We start from the raw sequence: 20,831 nt of genomic DNA on the forward strand, positions 1-20,831 counted from the left end.
TTTTAACTATGATGTTGTGTTCTCATTTTCTTCCAAGTATTTCTCTACCGTCAAGAGTTACAGCTAACACAGCTACATTATTAGATAATATATTTTTCTCTCCTGTTTTATTTGATGCTGAAAAATCGTCAGTAATTTTGTCTGATATGTCAGATCATTTTCCGGTGAGTGTTGTTTTAAATTTAAATAATAGTAATAAACAACATCAAGATTCAACAATGGATAATTCAAATAAGTGATATACATGGATTGATAGTAAAGTTCTACGTCAGTTAATTGGTGACCATGATTGGAGTTCGGTTTATGGCTCAGATGACGCAAATGCTGCGTTTTCAGATTTTATTGATCAAATATATATATATGTATATATATATATATATATATATATATATATATATATATATATATATATATATATATATATATATATATATATATATATATATATATATATATATATATATATATATATGTATATATATATATATATATATATGTATATATATATATTATATATATATATATATTTATATATATATATATATATATATATATATATATATATATATATATATATATATATATATATATATATATATATAAAGCTGTTTGTGTCTCACAATATTTTTTCAAAGATATCTGTTGGGTTAAGACGGACCTGATAATTTAAAAGATATGAAAGGTGTTCTATAACATCTCCATTTGGGTCTAAAAAGTACATTTGGCCATATGAATATGGTTCAAAATTCCCTTCAGGGGTATGTGATGGATGTACCACTAAATTGATTTTATGATAAATTTGACCAGTTGTTTTGAGGCTTAAAACATTATGACTATTTATGGTTCGCTCGTCGGTCAAGTTGAATAAAGTTGAAGCAAACTAGGAGTTCCAGCTTTGCTTTTGTTGGTCGAACTCTTTAGAGAGCAAGTGATATAACAGATTCACATGGAAATTGTTAATGCAGGAATGCAATTCGACCAAGCAGGCAGGAGTCCCCAAGTAATTCATCTTTTTTGGCCGCTTTTACTGTGGGATAATGGAGGGCTCTAAAGTAAATACATAGAGAACTGAAGGGCAGCAATGACTTGTAAATAACACTTACGTAGTTTAAGCCATCTTTTTAGGTTTTTACTGGGTTTTACGCCACAGTTAGTTAGAATCGAAGATTGTGATGGTGCTGTTCTTCTAACATGATACTTTTTTCTTATGCACTTCTATTTTTGACTCGTTCTGATGCTTGCTGTCCTTCTACAGCACAGTTCTTTGTTCTTCAGTGCCATTTTGACACTTTCCAATGCTCACTTTAGTTTGTCTGCTAGCCATACAATTCTTTGTTCTTCCATTTAATTTTTGACAAGTTTTTATTCCTACTGTTGCTTGTAATTCTCGCTGCGGATTATCTTCTAATTGCAAATTTATTTGTTTTCGCGGTCGTATATCTTCTTACCATGCATTTCTCTGCTATTCATTTCCATTTTGATTCGTTCTGATCCTCATTGGCATATGTCTTGTAACCGCATATTTTGTTTGTTCTTCACTTTCGCTTTTGTGTTGTTGTGATTCTCACTGCCACTTATCTTTTATGCTCTTCAATTTCGTTTTTGACTTGTTCTAATTTTCGGTTTCACTAATGTTCTAACTACATATCTACTTGATCTTTATTTTCGTTTATCATTGCTTGGGATATTTTCAGTGCCTTTTGCCTTAGCTGCTTGGATTGGTCTTGTCACTTTTGATGGTCTAGGTTGTTCATTATCATCCGTCGTACTTTTACATTTCTCAAGTTGTTATCTGGATTTTTTATCATTTGATAGTCCAGTCTGTTCATTTTGAGCTTACGGTTTTGTCCTCTTTTCTTCTTTTTTTGTGCTCATTTTACGCTTACCTTAATTTACATTTGTGTCCCCTGAATATTACGAAAATGCCTTTTGAAATTTACATCACCGAATATGGGAACACGAATGTACATATTTCTAATTTTTTATTCTGCAAATGCTTCTAAACGGTTTTTCAATCTATTTTCCTTGTGTCCTACTTTTAATTAACATAATTGCTTAACTATTTAGTCTATCCTGATTATTGTTGATATCAGGTAATTTTTCTTATTGATTTTAGCCGGAAAATGATCTCTCTCCAGAAGCAACGCTTACTGGAACGGTTAAGAACATTTCCCAATTTCGAAAATCAATTGTTCATTTTGATGGCAGTGCGGGGTCTTGTCAAATGTGGGGCCCAATCGCCCTTTTTCCGGCCCTAAGGGCCGACAGGCTCTGCTGACAGTAAATAATTGAGAGCCATTTCACAGTTTTCTAACTTAGCACTATTGTGTTGACTATGATAAATTTTTCTTTAAAGAAATAACATTTCAGGAAAGTTAATTTAGCTTTGGAGCACTTTAAAGAAAGACGCATTGCGACTGTTTCTTTTATCTATTCGATCGTCTTTTCCGAAATTACAGATGAGTCATGATGCTGAAGTTTTGGACTAATGTAGCTAGGAAAAACACAGACTAAACTGGCTAGTTAAAGCATCTCATTATCATGCTCATTGTCATAGATAAGTCCAGTGCTTAGAGCCAAGAGCTAGGGATCTTTAAACATAATAAGACGAAAAATGGTAACTCAGAGTATATCCGGGCAATTTATGGAGTATGGAAAATTTTTTTTTTAACAAATATTATTATTATTTGTTTTCTTTTTAAAATGACTTTTACCCCAAACAGGGATACTTTTTAGGCATACTTGTGTGCAATGACCATACTCATAATACATCTGATAACCAGGGTTGCCACCATGGTCATTTCCTGAAGTGCTTCAATTGCCCGAATTTACTCGCTACACAGCGATTTTCGTTGCTATAATTTTAGCTCTATTTTAGCAACCCTGAGCAGGTGCAACAGTGTTACACATATTTAAATAGTTATAAAATACCACTTTCGCACTACAGGTAGCAACCCTGCTGACAACTCATTGACACCAATCCATCAGACGCCAACATTGCCAACTAATCTCCTTCTTCACTCAGCTTTTCTTCTTCCCAAAAAATGTCCTGTTTCAATTAATCCTTCTTAATTACCTATAAAAATTAATGCGGGGAGGTCCTGTTTTTTTTTTTTGTTTTTTTTTCACTTGGCGCCAGCTGGATTCCCTAAATGTACAATCTTTGGTAATTTATCATTTTTCATCTGTAAAGCGTGTTTCAACCATCTGAACCTTTTCCTTATTATAGACCTAGAAAGTGGGATGGAACCACATTTTTGTACAGCTTACTGTTTGACGGGTCTTTATAACTGTCTTTCAACAATTCCTCTAGAAAGAATCTAGCACCTGAAGTAGTTCAATCTCTTGTTATTTTACAGCTGAATATAACCAGCTTGCTTTCTAGAAACAAAAAAATGAATCTTACTCATCAACAAAGCTTTGTTAAATCTGACATAACTAATTTTGCTTGGTTGTTTTTCGGTTCAATACTGAAACGCTGACGAAAATTTTGTACTGTCCTGAAATTTCATAATTTTGAAACAACCAGAAGATAAAATTTAGAAAATGGATCTAGACCTAAGATGGGTATAGGGAACAAAAATGTTTATTTTGATGTCCTTGACACTTGAAAGACGAATTGAAGAAAAGGTGGCATTCCTAACATTTCACCCCATTGGAAAAGCGCTAAAGGAATCCTTTCGTACATTAAGAAGGTTGTCTTTTTCCTTAAATTCTGAATCAACCATAATGCTAAAAATCTTATTGAGGCGCATTCCCAGACCTGAGGTTTAAAGAGGCCAACAGATTTCTCCAAAAGAAGCCCTTGCTTCTTAAAGCGTAATTGTAGGTACAACCATCTGACCTTGCACATTTGTGTTTTTTTTTCAAGCTTTTTTATTTGCTGAGATTAGAGTCTTTGAATTGATTGTTGATTTGATGTTTCTTCTACTCAGCTTGTGTGCAGGTATATATGTAGACAATAACTATTTTAATGCTCTAGCTTCAAATATATTATGGTGTCTTTTCTCTGCATTTTTAATGTCTCTATCCCTCTAAAAAAGGTAAGAAAAAATTATGTCAGCTATCTAGAAATCCTCCTTGGTTCATAATGCCAATTTCAAAAGAGAAAATCACCACTTTTGTGTATAGCCTAGGTCTATATCCAGGCATCAGGGGTTGGGTGGCTGCGACACAATCCCGACGTTCACGATTATTATATTTGGTAAAGAACATTGAACAGTGAATCGACTAGCATATTTCTGTTTTGTTATCGTATCTGATTTCTGCATTACACAATGAACTAACTATTTCTATGTATGATTTAAATTTTTCCCTGGCCGGTTGCTACTACTACTATTAACAACTCATCGCAGCACCAAGCCTCCTGAGGCCATCACAGCTAAATACACTCCTCCTCCATCCCAATCTATTCAAAGCCTCCCTCTTTACCCCCTCTAAGGAAGTTCCCATTTTCTTTAAATCTTTCTTTATGACATCCTCCCACCCCAACCGCAGACGACCTGCTTTCCGTTTATCCCTAGACGGTTGGCCGAAAAGGACAATCTTCGGCAATCTGTCACAGGACGTGCCCTAGCCATCTCAACCTTTCTCTCTTTATAGCCCTAGGAAGCGGGATGCTACGACTTGCAAAACTACAAAGTTTTATGTAAGAAACTCTTAAGCCTGATTGAAATAGCAAAAATTAGTTTATTGCTGTCAGTGTAGATAATGAGTATGCGTCATGGCTAATCCGCTCGTAAAATATGAATTCAGATAGGCTTTCATTACCTTTCTTTTATGCCTTCTTTGTCCCAAAGGCTTATATGGATCCCGTCTTGTCCCATTTTTTTTTCCTGAGTTCATATCCGTTTACGATAATTACGACAACGTCGGGAAACGCATTAAGATAAGCAAACACAAAATTCAAGTATAAACACCACTATTCGAAATATTCAATAGGTGTCTTCTGAGTCTAGAAGCCAAAAAAAATCTAAAAATATCGGAGCGTCCAAAGCCTTACAGAATTACTGGCATGTGAATGGCGATCAATGAGTGAACCACTTCTGTTTCCGTGAGCAGTGGTTGTATTCTGTAAATACAACCGGAAGATGGCAATTAAAATTATATTAAATCTCTACGTACTTATAGGCTTAACCTACATCAAATTACTAAATAAAAGTAAGTATACGAATTGACTCGTGCCCATTAATTGGCAATTATTTAAAGGAGGGGAAGATGGCAAAACATTAAATATGTAAAAATAATGAAATTTTAAAGGGTATTGGCCCGAATGACCATCCCCTGCGTAAAGCATAAATTGATTGTATTAAACATGCTTCGACACATTGAAGAAAGCCTATAATTTTGTTAATTGTCAATACACTGTATTTTCTGGTGGTAGACGCGATTTGATTTTAATATCGATGCGTACTATAGGTCATCGGTACCAACTATCAACCGAGACATTGATAGTAAAAAAGAATACTGTGAATAGCATAGCTTACAATGAGAATCCATGTAAACAAGCCTGCCGCGTAGCCATGCCGGGGCCCGGCCTCAAAATCAGCTACATAGTATTTTTCTTAAAACTGGCACATTGACGATCTAAATAGGTCACAACTTTAAGAAAAAATTCGTATTTTCCCCAGGTAAGTTGTATATATATATGTATATATATATATATATATATATATATATATATATATATATATATATATATATATATATATATATATATATATATATATATATATATATATATATATATATATATATATATATATATATATATATATATATATATATATATATATATATATATATATATATATATATATATATATATATATATATATATATATATATATATATATATATATATATATATATATATATATATATATATATATATATATATATATATATATATATATATATATATATATATATATATATATATATATATATATATATACATATATGTATATATAAGTTTTTGGATTTTGATTGCTTCAGACAATTTAGCAATGGCCTTTGCTTTAGCTGTCCGAATTGGTGTTGTCGTAACTGTTGGTCCAGGTTGTCGAATTTCACATCTTATCACGTTTGATAGCTCGCCTTGTGAAAGCAAGAATGTCGTAACTAACACCCCTAGTCAAAATTGAGTTACGGACCCTACCAGAGTTATTTTTTACGAGCTTTCTAATGATGTAGTTCGTTTGGTTGTACAATGCCTCCCGGCTGAGTAAATCAAAAATTCAACTTTATTGTAAGTGAATATTTTTCACTTTTGTGAAAGTGAAGATTGTCGTAACTGACCGGAGAATTAACCTCCGGTCAGTTACGACATCAAATGAACAAAGTTTGTTCATGAAATGAACAAAGTTTGTTCGTGCACTTTTTTCAAGAAACGAACAAAGTGCTGGATTTTCAGCCGGCCTTTAAGACCTATAAACAAGCTAACGGTCCATTTTCCAAAGTTAAGCAATTTCAGTTTAAACAAGGCCACTCAAAGAGTCAGTTACAAACTGCCATTTTCTGACCAATCAGTTTCTGAAATAAACATTGCTATAGAGGGTAAACTTGCGGCAAGGAAAGACACTTCTTTCACAGAAGTGGTTGAGTTTCTTGTTGTCTCAAAGCTTTTGGACTTCAAACCTGTTATTCCCATTGGAAAAATCAAAGAAGTGCAATCGGCTTACAGGTTTATGTCTTCTCTAAATGTTGAGTACTACAGGTGTGTTTTTGCAAGCATGAATCAAGACAACAACCATCCACCCACGCAGTATATAGAGCGATCCCAGAAGAAGAAGCTGGAACCCCCTCCTCCCATTAAAAATTTGAGAAAGGGGAAAGGCAGTCATTAGAGACCCAATAAGTCACTTTTTTACTGAGTAGTCGAAATTTCTGAAGTTGTTTTATAATCACTATGTATTAAATTCAGTTTAAACGACCAAAGTAGTGCAGAAAGGTAGAGATGCTCCGCCTGACACTTAAGATAAGCCTTGGCTATTCCTCAGAAAATATTGATGAAATATTGTCGTAACAAAATGGAAAAGGAACCCAGCGCTCTCTGCACTTTATTCGTAACTACTTTAGCAGCAAAAAAGGGCAGACTAAACTGTCGTATCCGTTTTTTGTTCGACAATTTGGCCTAGTAATCCAACAGGACCAAAATTCTACCAAGAGGTTTCCCTTACTAGCAGCTTTAATTTGGTGTTTCATTCGTTTTTCTATCTACTATACGTTTACCTCTTCAAAAACTGTTTTTTTCAATTGCGTTTTTCTCAGAGTTTTAAAAGTGCGGTTACGACATTCTTGCTTTCAAAAGGCGAGCTCAGGTGTTGGTTCCAATGAATCATCATTTATAGTAACTGCAACGACATATTGTATTTTTTTTTTTTTTTTTTTAGACCTGGGCACTTCGTATCGAAGGAATTGTCGTAAAAACTTCGAAAAATAATATTACATAAATAACATATAAGATGATTAGTCAAAACACTTTTTGCACAAAATAAGTTTTAAAAAAAAGTAAAGTAATCCATTCAACCCAGAATGTATAAAAAAAGAATCAAATATTCGACCAAGCATGCAACTACCACAGATCAACATCAATAAATAAATGAAACCCAAAACAAACAGAAATTAAAATAAAAAACGGAGTCAAATTGAAAACGAGCAGAAATAAATATGGGTAGGGTTCAAAACCCCTATGCTCTGTAAAAGCCAGAATATAATTTGTACTTTACTGAAAAAGATTCTTTTAAATGTTTTCACTTTTATAACTTTAAGAAATAAAAAATTAATTAAGATTTTAAGGAATGAATATCAACATATGTATATTAAACTGACAATGCACATTTTTTTCATTAAATTCATATGAAGTTTTCCAGTAAAGTACAAATTATAGTCTGGCTTTCAGAAAGCATAGGGATTTTGCACCCTACTCATATTAATTTTTGCTCGTTTTGAGTTTGACTCTGTTATTTATTTTAATTTCTGTTCGTTTTGGGTTTCATCTATTTATTGATACTTATTTGGGGTAGTTGTACGCTTGGTAGATTATTTGATTCTATTTTTGTGCATTTTTGGTTTAATGGAGTACTTTACTTTTTTTTAAACTAATTTTGTGGAAAAAGCGTTTTAACTAATTTTATAAATAACTGTCGCATTAGAAACTCACCAATCTTATTTGTGCAATGCATAACATCATATAAGAAAATGTTTATATGATGCCATATATGATGTCATAAGAAATTCTTATATGATGTACTAACTTATCACATGACGTCATTTGCAAAAACGAAAATTAAGGCTCTTGACAAATTTTCTCAGACTTTTGACCTATCTAGTTCGTTTTTTTATGCGAGAATATCCCAAGATACCAATTTTCCCAAAAAAATATGGAGCTGTTTTCGTTTTTTTTTATTCTCGAAAACGGCTCCATATCTTTTTGGAAAATTGGCTTCCTGGGATTTTCTTTCCCAAAAATCGATCTATATATGTCACTAGTTTGAGAAAATTCGTTACGAGCCATAATTGTGAAAAAAAACCTAAAATTTTGGACATTCATGGACTAATGTCGACATTCACCAATTTCAGTTTTTAACGGTAATATATATATATATATATATATATATATATATATATATATATATATATATATATATATATATATATATATATATATATATATATATATATATATATATATATATATATATATATATATATATATATATATATATATATATATATATATATATATATATATATATATATATATATATATATATATATATATATATATATATATATATATATATATATATATATATATATATATATATATGTATATATATTTATATTTACATATATTACCGTGAAAAACCGAAATTGGAGAATGTCGACATTCATCGATGAATGTCGAAAATTCCTTTTTTCTCCTTGGATTTAGTCAGCTTTGTCAGTTTTATGTAAGGTTAGATGGTGACAGGCTAGGTTAGGTTCTTAACCAATTTCTAAGATCCATAACCTAATTTAACCTAGCCTAAACTGACCTAACTTTAATTTTTACGATCAAACCTTGCATAAGACTAACAAAGCTGACTGAATCCAAGCAGAGACTAGGTCTTTAAAAGGTGCGGGGGAGGGAGTCATCCCTAATCTTAAAGCTCTAAAGCAAAAGGGACATTAGCTCTTCTCTTTGTGGTAGTTTCTTCTCGTTTTAAGTTTAAGTTGGTTATATATTGTAATTTTTATCCGTTCTAATTTCAATAAGTTATTGATAGTGATTTATGGCCGTTTTATGCTTAAAAATTTTATAACTTCATTTCTGATCATCTTTGGCTTAACATAGCTCCTAGATTTTCTTTGAAAAACTTCAAAACAATTAACGTTCTATTTTTTACTTGTAAGTTACAGCTTTGTTATTTAAATTTTTGGCGATAGTTGGTCCTTAAGAAAATTTACTAGCAATATTATTTATTAACACTTTTAATATCCCTGAGAGTTAGCAATATTCCCATCAATTTAATAAGCAGAATAAAGAACAAATAACAAAAATAAACCTTCAGGCAGTTGAATCTAGAAACTAGTGCAAATATTTTGACGTAGACCTCTGCTCAGCCGTCCTCAGTACAAATAGATTGTTTTCGTATTCTAAGGACCGCCAGTAGTTACAAGAGAGGGTACACGAGCACAAATCTTCTATTGGTGACGCTATGAAATTAGGACATAAGTCAGAACGATTCGACTTTAGCTTAGCACGTTCATGAGAACTTGAATCCTTTGATCTCTTTTGATGGCACAATCATAATTCCTCTCAGTCGAGGTATTATGCAAGAATTCAGGGAAGTGAAGGGACATATTCACAAAAAGTCACCTCAATAGGGATGCTAGAAAACATTTTCGTTTGTGAAAACGCTCTTGCTGATCCTAAATCCTCGTACTCATTTTAAATTTATTTCAAAAACTCATTTGCGTTGATTATCTTGTAACCTTATGGGGATTCGGATAATTTTAAACAAAGCAAGAAATTAACTCGCACAAGTGCCTTCGACAAAATACACTAAAAAATGGATGTTCATCTCCATTCATTTTGACTGCCTGTCTTTTTTTAGATTCGTCATTTTCTTTTGTTTTGCATATTTGATTCTATTTCGTATTGTTTTTTTCCATTTTGCACTGAAGAAAACTGACTGAAGATCTTGGCCAAAATATTTGTATTTTTTTCTGGTTTTCTGTATATATCATTTGAACCAGCATACAGACAAAAATAAACATTTACGACACTTATTGAGCATGAGGTGCAAACACATCTATAATGCCAATATCTGCGTCAGTTTCGAAGTATGGTCGACTGTATAACGACCTTGCGTTTCATGTGAAAAGTGATTTCTCTCGCCTCATTGACCTTAGTAAGTCGTACTGTGTTCCTGCTTAAGCAGCCAAAAGCGTAAGTGAGGAGGAAGGGCAATACCCTTTTTTTCATTTTAGATTTGCTGAAAAAACTGGACAGGCTTTTTACTAGACAGGTATGCAGCTACATCCTTCTAATGGCCAAAGACGCTCGCCCTAGCCAAGAGGGTGACAGAAATTTAGGACGTCCGAGCTTGGACTGGAGTGCGGTGTAAAATAATTTTAAGTCCTGGGGTATATCTTGAGAGATGGCTAAAGCACAATATTCAAACAGGGATGTTCGGGGCAGGAGGGTTTCTCTATGTGTTGGCATTAAATGGCTTAATGCTGGAGTTGTTAACCCGCATTTTTGCTGTGCTCGTCAGTATAGGACTATGTCAACTCTGAATTTGAGGTTCAAGAATCAGAGAAGTGGTAGAACATTAGCCAGCTTTTTCTCTGATTTTTAGCATCTCCCAAGTCGTGTGGGATTTCTCAAAAGGTGCTCAGTTGGTTTTGACAACCTTATGAAAGAATAGTGTCAAAACGGTGGCATAAACGCTGAAACCGCATTAACACTAACCTTGGGGATGATTGGCTATAGGAAGTATCGTGATACTTTTGACTAGCAACTTTTATTACATCAGTGGAACAAATAAATATTCATCACCCCGTTTTGTAATTTCACACCCTTGAATTTGGGCTTTGCCTGTTACTCAAATAATTTTTCAAAAATCTCACTGTAATGCCATCTTTAGTCCTTAACAAGGTATAATGTCTAAGCGTTTATTTATATAAAAAAACAAAACAAATGAAATTAGTACATTTCGACGAAAATGTTGGTGGTTTCAGTGTTTAATACTGTGCTACTACCTGTACATTCTAAGCCCATAATTCATTGGATCGTAACCCATAATCTATTGTACTAAGTCGTAAAAAATGAAAACAGTAAGTCATGATTGAGACTAAAGCACCATCTAAGAAATGTTTTAATAGATTGCGGAGAATAAGCTAAAATTAAAAGCGACTGGACCCATATGTTTCACAGCAAGCCAGGCACGGCTCGTACACAAAAACGCGGTAGGAGTCCTTTTGTCCTTTGAGACCATATTTGATAATGAGAATAGATGCTTTCTACAAAACCTATAAATTAAACACTTTAAAAGTGCTGAATTTAAGCAAGGAGAGCTTGAAGAATGTATTTATTCCCTTTTTTTTATCAGAATCTTGGCAAATTTTTAGTCATGGAAATTGGAAACTATTAAAATAAATCTTCATAGATTACTCTCCTCTCTCACTAATTTAAAAATAACCAACATCTGGAAATGGAAGCAGTCGGACAGCTTTATTTCTGCTCAGTTACTGACAATCAAACTGTAAGCGTATAAACCCTCAGAACATTCCAGCCACAATCCCCATCCGAAAAACTTTCCCCGTGGACAATTCTCTCCCTCCTGGCGGAATATCTCTTCCCAAATAACTCCCTTCACACACAATTTTCTCCCAAAATACCCCCAGAAATCTCGACCGCTTGTAAAATTGATCAAAGGGAAAATAAGACAAAAAAATAATGAAGAAAAGATGGGGATTTTGAACATTTTGCCTGTAATATAAAATATAGGTATAGAATATCCTATAGTATTTTTTTTGTGTTTTTATGGATTGAGTTACCATGACAGGGTAAGATAAAGGTTGGCACAAATAAATTGCTTACTTATTTGAAACAAGGAGTTCTGTCCATTTTAGATTTACTTGGTTGTGACTTGGAGTTTGACTACAAGTTATTTAAACTAAGAAAACAAAAAAAAACAGTTATGAGTATTTCAGAGGGAAAAATCTTCTTATGTAGGCCTAGTGGACGCGTTTTCGATCACAAGGGTGTGAACTGGTATCATTTACTATAGGAAACGGTTCCAGACCAAATCCAAAGGAAATAATTAACCGCACTTCTTAGTTCCAACCTGTATCTATGTGCACTTTGGTCATAGGGCATCCTTCCACGGTTGAGACTAATTTCATCTCGATTATCGTATTTCCAAATTGTTCTCTCTTACCTTTGTCTTACCCTGCTACGACAACTCAACCCCCAACCCCACCGAAACACGAAAAAAAGAAGTAAAAACATAAAAATAAATACTAATAAATATAAAACCGCGGGGGAGGAATTTTTCAGGGGGAAAATTTTCGGGGAGGAACCGGCCTAACCCCTTGAACCACTTAGCGAGGAGACTTGAGCTAATATTAGGAATCAAAGATCATCCATTTAACATACAAGATTGGTGAAAGCATGTACGAACAAATTTATTACAGGAGGTCACAAATTTTAGAAAACGCAAAAAATAGGTGAATTGTATGAAAAATATAAGAAGTTATTGGAAAGTCGTAAATATCCCGGCATTCCAGGGAAGGGGACGGAACCGATAGATTCCTTTTCTTCACGTGACCTAGTTTAGGATAACGTATCTCTTTACCTTATGTGTCTAATACAAAACTTTAAAGATGTACGCAAGAAGGACTCCTATAAAAGCCTGTTTGTCTAAGATATGGTTGACTAGCTTTAAGTGATTGCAAAATGCATGCATACATGGGTAACTGTAATTCGTAGGGATTGGGGTGGCTTCGTGGAGGAATCTAGGGGGAATCTTCTACAAAACCAGAAAAAAGGAGATTTGGATTTGAACCATGGGTAAGGCTGTAAAATAAAAATAAAAGACTAAATTAGAGTTGGCCGGGAGACCCCCTGGGTCACGGCCCGTTCCGTTTTATCTCCGTGGCTCTAGTCCTCTTTTGTGCTTCCCGTTTAAATGAAGTAGGCTAAAGTACAACATTTTGATTAGTTCAAATATACGCAAGTTTGGAATTTTGGGAACCAGAACTGTCCTTGAATTATGGGGGTTGAGTCCTCACTAAACAAGCTTGAAATGGGTGTGGAACCTAGTAATACTTACCTTTAGCCCATACAAATTGTATAATATTCAAATTACCCCCTTAGGGCAGTAGGGCTATCTCACAAAATGAAAATCTGGAATCTATATTTGCTGAAACAAGGCAGAAATGCGGTTTAATGTAGAATGCCAGAAATAAACCAGAAAGGCCGTTTAATGTAGTCATACTTATTCTTTATGTTATTTTCTTTCTTTTATAGTAAAGGAATGTGACCATAACAATCACGTAATGACTAACAAATTGAACTTGATCAAACGTTTGGTTTATAATTCACAAAACCCACAGCTCAATTATGGTTCATTCATAGTTGAATATTTGCTAAATCATCAACCTAATCAGCGTCTCAACACATAAGTAGATAGAATCGTTTGGGCGTATTTGAATCGAAATACTTCAATTTTATGCCCAACCGTCATTTAGTAAAGAATAATTTTCCAGCAGTTGATCCACGTAAACCCGACAGGGATGACTTGACTGATTCCTTCTATATCAGCCACTATAGTCTCTTTAAGGTAAGATAGATTACTATATGTCACATCTTTCATTTGTATAAACAATGGACTTTTCAAAGTGTATGTAGACTGTGCATTTGTGGCGGTATTACTGACACAATGACAAATACCGTAAATGGAAAAGGTAGAGTCTTATCTTATATATGGCTCACTACATATCTTCTACTTATAGTTATTTCGACTCTGTGTATTTTTGGGCAAAAGTATTTTATGATTAAGTGTTCGAGTGAAAAGGATTTCATACCTTTCTTTTCAATTACAAATGTAAATGACAAGCAGGGTTGCCAGTTGGTGGACATTTTTCGGGCTGCTGAAGATGGAGAACTTGACGTTTAAACCAAATGACACTATGTGCATCGAGTTTATCGAATTACCACATATGCAATATTTTGGGAACAGCTTGGAGTAGGAGTTAAAACTTTCAGGTTGTACAGGAGAAAGCAGGGGAAGGAGTAGAAGATGTCCAGTTTTGTGGTGGGGAAGTAGCTCCACTTAAACATTTTCGCACTTTAAGTCCCGATGGGAATTATAACTTATTCACGTCTAAGTATTAGGAAAACCACTTAAGCAAAACAACTTTGCGAAAATTCCTAACATTAACCAACATTAAGACCATATAAAATAAATACGAACAAAAATTACAATAAAAAAATTTCGGAAAAAGAAATTTTTCAATGAAAAGCAGAGCCATATTAAAACGGGTGACGAGCGGAAAAACAATCCTATAATAATTGAATTTAAGACGGACAGAAATTAATGTCAAGGAATAAATGAAACCCAAAATGAACAGAAATTAAAATGAATAATTACATCAAATTTTATGCTTATTAAACTTTATAACAGACATTGCTTTAGTTAAGGATTATCTTATTGAACTATTGGTTCTAGAATATCGAAAAAAGGCTCAATAGATAGAAAATTGGACGCTCTACTTGTATTTTAAATTACCCATAAAATTGTACTGTACTGCATCACAGAAGCGCTCAATATTCTAATTTTGGTTTGCAGACTTATCTTCCTACTCTGCTAAACTTTTTTCAACCGTGATAAAACATCCTGGACATTGGCTATGTTACTTTGAACATCTTCACTGCACCCATCGTCTTTACTAATTATTAATTAAAAAAAAACTTTTCCCACAAAATAAGTTTTTCAAAGAAAAGTAAAGAACTCCATTAACCAAAAATGAGCAAAAATAAAATCAAATAATCTCCCAAGCGTGAAACTACCACAAATCAGCATCGATAAATAAATGAAACCCGAAACGAACGGAAATTACAATAAATAACCGAGTCAAACTCAAAACGAGCAGAAATTAAGATGAGTAGGGCTTAAAACCCATATGCCTTCCCAAGGCCAGAACAAAATTTGCACTTTACTGGAAAATTATAAATGTTTCTACTTTTATAATTTTAACAAATCAAAAATTATTAACATTTTTGATTAATAAATATCAGTATATGTGCATTAAACTGACAATGCACATTCATTTGTATTTTTTTTTTCTGCTAGATCTTTTCCAGAGAAATTGCCTACTGAATGTTTTGGGTACCCAACTGACTGACCGTATCTCAAACTGTAAGCTGCCCGAAAGATCTGGTTCAATCCCGATTTACAGGGCTGTAATAAGAGAAAGGATGAGATAACTAGGACAAGTTCTGCGGATGTAGTATGACAGATTGCCAAAGATTGCCCTTGTCGACCAGCCCTCTAGTGCCAAGTGAAAAGTAGGTTATCCCCGAATGGGGTGGGAGGATGTCGTAATGAAAGATTCGAGGGAAACGGGAACTTCTATGGAGGGTATGAAGAGGGAGGTTTTGAATGGAGGAGGAGCGTGTGTAGTTGTGCTGGCCTCGGGTGGCTTGGTGCTGCAGTGATCTGTAAGTAGTAGTAGTAGCAGTAGTAATAGTAATAGTAGTAGTAGTAGTAGTAGAAGTACTTTATTTGAAGTTTCGGTTTCTACCGTCAAGGGTCCGTTCTTTACACACAGTTCGTTGCTACGAAGTGTATGATGAAACCTCCAATTTCGTGGAAAATATAAAACTTGATAAAGGAGAATAGCACTTTCCTTCCCACTAATCAGAAGATACAAAAAACAAACTCATTTTATGCTACAAACCGTCGATCTCGCCCTACCAACATGAAAAACTAGTGAAATGTCCAAGAATTCTTTTTTGAAGGTTATTGCCAGTAATCGTTAGTCCTTATTCTGGAAATGTATTACTACTACTACTAACAAATCACCGCAGCACCAAGCCGCCTGAGGCCAACACAGCTACGCACGGTCCTCCTCCATCCCAATCTATTTAAAGCCTCCCTCTTTAAACCCTCCCAGGAAGTTCACATTTCTTTTAAATCTTTCTTTATGACATCCTCCCACCCTAGACCAGGACGGCTAGCTTTCCGTTTAGCCCTAGACGGTTGACCAAAAAGGACAATCTTCGGCAATCTGTCATCCTTCATCCGCACAACGTGCCCTAGCAATCTCAACCTTATATTTACTCGACTTCGAAAATCTTATTCCATCCTTACTTATTGTTCAACATCTTGAGATTCTTTTTCAGACGAAGGGGTATGGGCCAGAAGGTTCTATTCTTTGTACATGGGTATACTTATGCTAATCCTCATTCACAGGACTGTCAAGTAATAGAAAGATATAGCTTTTAATAATTTCATGTAAAATTCTGCGAGGTAGGACGTAAGACGTTTCGACACAAATAGGGTGAAAGCCGAGATAAGACCCTGCAACTTCACTTAGGTCCCTAAAACGATAAAAATACTAATTCTATCGTGATTCTTATTTCAGCAAGGTATAGCATGTCCACCTTTCTAATATTAGTCTCAGTATGCATTAAAGAAACGTGGGTGCTAGTTACTGAATGTAAGTCAAGTCCGCTTGCAATTTTTTTTTTTGTAGAAAGGGGGGAGCAGGCCCTCAAAAATGTTCCTTGGATTATGCGGAAACTTGATAAAATGTTTCTTTTTTCGCCAGAAAAGTGTTTTATTCTTCGAAATCATTCAAAATGTCGTACATTTGGTTAGTTTGGTTTTCCAAGGGAGGACTAAAGCCCCTCCCTGTGGGTGATCTTTTACACTCTCAAAAATAGTTCCGTAAATATTCTTGATTTGAGAAAATAGCAACATGTCTGCATAGACTAGGTTTGGGGAAAGGGGGCTCAGGTGCTAAGGACCCCTCTGGGATCTTGGACTCAGCATATCATAAAAATTTATACATTATCAACTATTGGATTGGGAGCAAAGGGGGGAAGGCATTTGCCCTCAAGATTTTTAGTCTCTGCTAGATTTTGAAATGTACCTTATTTTTTGTATTTTCATGGAAGAAACTGAGAAAAATACGCCCCCTCCTATATTTTTAAAAATATATTTTAACCCCCTCTCCCCAATATTTCTTTGAAATGACGCCACTGTGTCTTTTAACTCCCAAGTCCAGGTCGAAAGGACCTCTCTCTATCTATGTGCCTGCTGATTTCCATCGTTGAAACATTTAGTTTTTAGCAACTTCACATCCGTTTTGCTTTAAATTGATCGACCCTTTGTTCATTTGTTGCTTTAACCCTCCCCTGGTGCCATCCAGAAATGCTTTTTTTCTCTCTTTTTTTCGTGCTAGTAATTTTCTGACAGAAACCCCCCGTATATTCGATGATACTATTATGAGAGGCATTCATAAATATAAATATGCCTTTTCTTGTCTATAGTCAGGTAGAAGATATTTTCGGTCTTAAATTGTAAATTTAGTTAGCAATGCTATTATTCGATCCAATCTGATTCAAGGGGTTTGAAAATACCTGATCCCAACCCGTGTTGTTTCGTGATTGATTTTATTAACGAATTTTTAAAGTGACGCCCACGGACGAAGCATGCGAAAAAAAAAACTAATTGTCTGGTAAGGAAAAAAAGGTATTTGTAACTCTTGTTAAATGCGCAAAGGTCACTGATTGCTTGAATTGTGAAAAGATAAGTTGATGGTTGAAATATAATTCAACTGATTAGAAAATTTATTTACAGATCCTTATTTTGCTTTAAATTTGCTCTTTACTTTCTCTGAAAAGCTTTAATTAAAGGAAACGTGGTACTTACATGTTACAGCGACCACATTTTGTTCTTGATCTATATGAAACCGGTTTTCTTTGTCTACTCGGAGACAATCAGCTTAGCCTGAGCAAGATAAACAAGTCTATGCAGGTGTATTTTAATTAAATACTTAATATACAGAGGTGGTTAAGTTAGGTAAGGTTAGGTATTTAATATAATGCGTTCTGGGTAGCCTGCTTTCCATAATTCCTTGATGTATTTTCCATAATTTTGTTACCTAAGTAGCCTATTATATCCTCATCACATTTTGGTATCTTTAATCAGGATTAATAGTAATTCACTTCTTTGGTATGGTCGCTATAACACGTAATTACCGGAAACATTTCCAAAACAAGTGCTTCAAAGATGCGTAAAGAGTAAAAGTAGAAATAAAGTTATCTAATAATTCCAACTTAAAACGAACATTGATTATTGCGAGACAATAAATGAAACTCAAAGCAAGCAGGTTCTGATATGAATGATAAAGGCAAGCTTAAAAAAAACAGAAATTACCACAAACAAAATGGGACTGCCTGCCCACATTCCATCTAAAGGCTACAGTGTTAGGTGAGTTTTTTGGATTTTCTTGGGTTATAAAATGATACAATCACATTTTCCAGACATTTTCCTTTTATTAAAGTTCTCTTGGCCCGTTCTAAAGCCTAGCCATTTGAGCCAATCAGAGAAAACAAGTTTTTGGACCATTATCGAGTATCAAAGATAAATATACAGTAATCAGAAGTTTTTCGGAGTTTTTTGTCTTCCTTGAGGCCTCCTTACCCTACTCTCCTCTACATTTTCGTAGGTTTCAAACAAATAAGAGACGAAAAAATGCTGGGCCCAATTTTGGCACCACAAATCAGTTTCAGTTTTTTTTTTTCTTTGTCTGCATTGGGATTCAATTGCCCAGGAGCTTGAGGATATAATTTTCATTCTGATTGGAGGCACAGAATTTGTTGGCTCATTTTTCGACGTCAGCAATCTTCTGTCTTTTGATGCAAGCTGATGAAAACACTCCAAGTCCAGTACCGCCTTTTTGTTTGTGCTGAACAAAAATAAAATTTTCTGGTCCCTATTTGGGAACGTTTTTGCCCAGGGAGTTGCGATTAAAATTGTCAAGCCAATCAGAAAAAACTTCTTCCCCATTTTCTGTCTTATTTTTGGAGGGGGGAGGGCTCGTTTTCCCAACAAACAACTATTTTGAGCATTAGAGTCACCTTGGCCAAAAGAATTACCGTTATAAGTTTCAAACCGATCAGGGACAAGAGGTTTTTTGGTCTTTCCAGGGTCTACCTCCACCACAAAAATTTTATTTTTTTTCCCAGGGAAAGAACATTGAAAGTTTCAAGCCAACGTTACAGCCATGACCGACTATGCCCGCCCTTTTCTTTTCAAAATCTTCTGTGAACAGTGAGTGATTTGTATAATTTAGACTTCTTGTACCTAGGTCTAGCATATTGACCTTTCGACTATTCTTACCAAAATGGCCATTCAAAACATTTTCTTTGATTCCATGGGATTCTCGGAGCCTCTGAAGGCAAAAAAAGGCATGAGAGGGAGAAGAACTTTTAAAGGGTGACTAAAGCTTTTAATGCCGGACGAATAAGAATCCTCTGAAGTTGCTATCCCTTCCATACGAAGCCATCAAGGGGGAAAATGTTGTACATAGGAGACAAGTTAGTAGTATCGTAATAATAGATACTAAAAATACATGAAAAAATACATTGAATTGCGCAAGAAAAACCCATGGTTGTGTCATTAAACTCACGCGTGAATATTTTAAAAGTTGGCACACTATAATGCATGTTATGAAACTAAAGACAAGGTTTTTTAAACTTGGCACGGTATAATGTGGTCAAGCATGTTTTGAGAGTTTGGTCGTAATAATATAATGTGGTCAAACAGGTTTTTTTCTGTTTTTGTTGTCAATTGCACAATGAATGTACGTCATGAGTTCACGTGTACATTCTTACAAACAAACTGGTATGATATAAAGTAGTCAAACATGTTTTTGGGAGCATTGTCGTAATAATACTATAATTTAAGCAGACAGGTTTTTTTCTGTTTTTGATAAGAATTGCACAATGAATCTACATCATGAGTTCACGTGCACATTCTTAAAAAACTGGTACATTTAAAAAGGGTTTATGAGATTTACGAATTGGAGTGAACGATTTGCGAAATTGATCCTATTAAGGTAAAGAAAAAAAAGAAAAGAGTTTAGCATTTGCAAATACTTCAATGTGTTGTCAATTTAAAATAGTTTAGAAATAAAAAAATTTAACAAGAAATGGCTGAAAAGTGTTTTGGGGGAGATGGGGTGATTGTGTACTGTATAATACACATGTGATGTTTGGACAGTCTTGTCAATTTAAAATAGTTTAACGTTCCCTTCGTTCCCCCATTTCTGAGGGCAGGAGAGGGGGGGCTCAATTTTGGAGGGAAAACCAAAAATGCTCAGAATCGATAATAAATGGGATCTGCCTCAAGGGGAAGGCTCAGAGACCCTTCGTTCCCCCATTTCTTAGGGCTGGGGAGGGGGGTCAATTTTGGTGGGACAATCAAAAATTCACACAATCGACAATATATAGGATCGGCCTCCAGGGGAAGGCTCAGCGACCCTGTCTTCCCCCATATGGGCCGGCAAGGGAGGGGGGATCAATCTTGGCTTGAAAGTAAAAAATGTTCAGAAACGAACAATAGAGTGATCTGACTAAAGGGCAAGGCTCAGAGGCCCCTCCTTCCTCCATTTCTGAGGGCAGAGGAGGGGGAGTCAATTTTGGAGTAGTGTTTTGTCGTGGTTTACCTTGTCACAGTTACATTCTCTTGAGTTCATTTTGGATTTCTTTCCTTGAAATGCAAGAGTTGGAATATTTCAGTAGTGTTTTTTTGTGCTTTACC

At 34.6% G+C, this 20,831-nt stretch overlaps 1 protein-coding gene and 1 long non-coding RNA gene across 4 annotated transcripts in view; one reads left to right on the forward strand and one right to left on the reverse strand.

Annotated features, from left to right (window-relative positions):
• The window catches only part of Ca-beta (Calcium channel protein beta subunit), a 295,614-nt gene that overhangs the window by 181,214 nt on the left and 93,569 nt on the right, over nucleotides 1-20,831 (reverse strand). The window contains exon 1 of one of the 3 annotated variants that reach the window (XM_089096700.1): nucleotides 4,771-4,910. The exons of the other annotated variants lie outside the window; for them this stretch is intronic. Coding sequence (XP_088952826.1) covers nucleotides 4,771-4,845 — 75 coding nt within the window. The 5' untranslated portion in view covers nucleotides 4,846-4,910. Of the gene's footprint in view, nucleotides 1-4,770; nucleotides 4,911-20,831 lie in introns of those variants that run through there. 3 annotated transcript variants of the gene reach the window in all.
• Nucleotides 13,801-20,831, forward strand: part of LOC148946890 (uncharacterized) — a 39,901-nt gene continuing 32,870 nt past the window's right edge. The window contains exon 1 of the long non-coding RNA XR_016142406.1: nucleotides 13,801-13,838. This is a non-coding gene — a long non-coding RNA (uncharacterized LOC148946890). The remainder of the gene's footprint in view (nucleotides 13,839-20,831) is intronic.

Source organism: Artemia sp. Qi Xiang Cuo, chromosome 11, assembly GCF_049724085.1.
Source record: "Artemia sp. Qi Xiang Cuo chromosome 11, ASM4972408v1, whole genome shotgun sequence".
Taxonomy (NCBI): Eukaryota; Metazoa; Arthropoda; class Branchiopoda; order Anostraca; family Artemiidae; genus Artemia; species Artemia sp. Qi Xiang Cuo.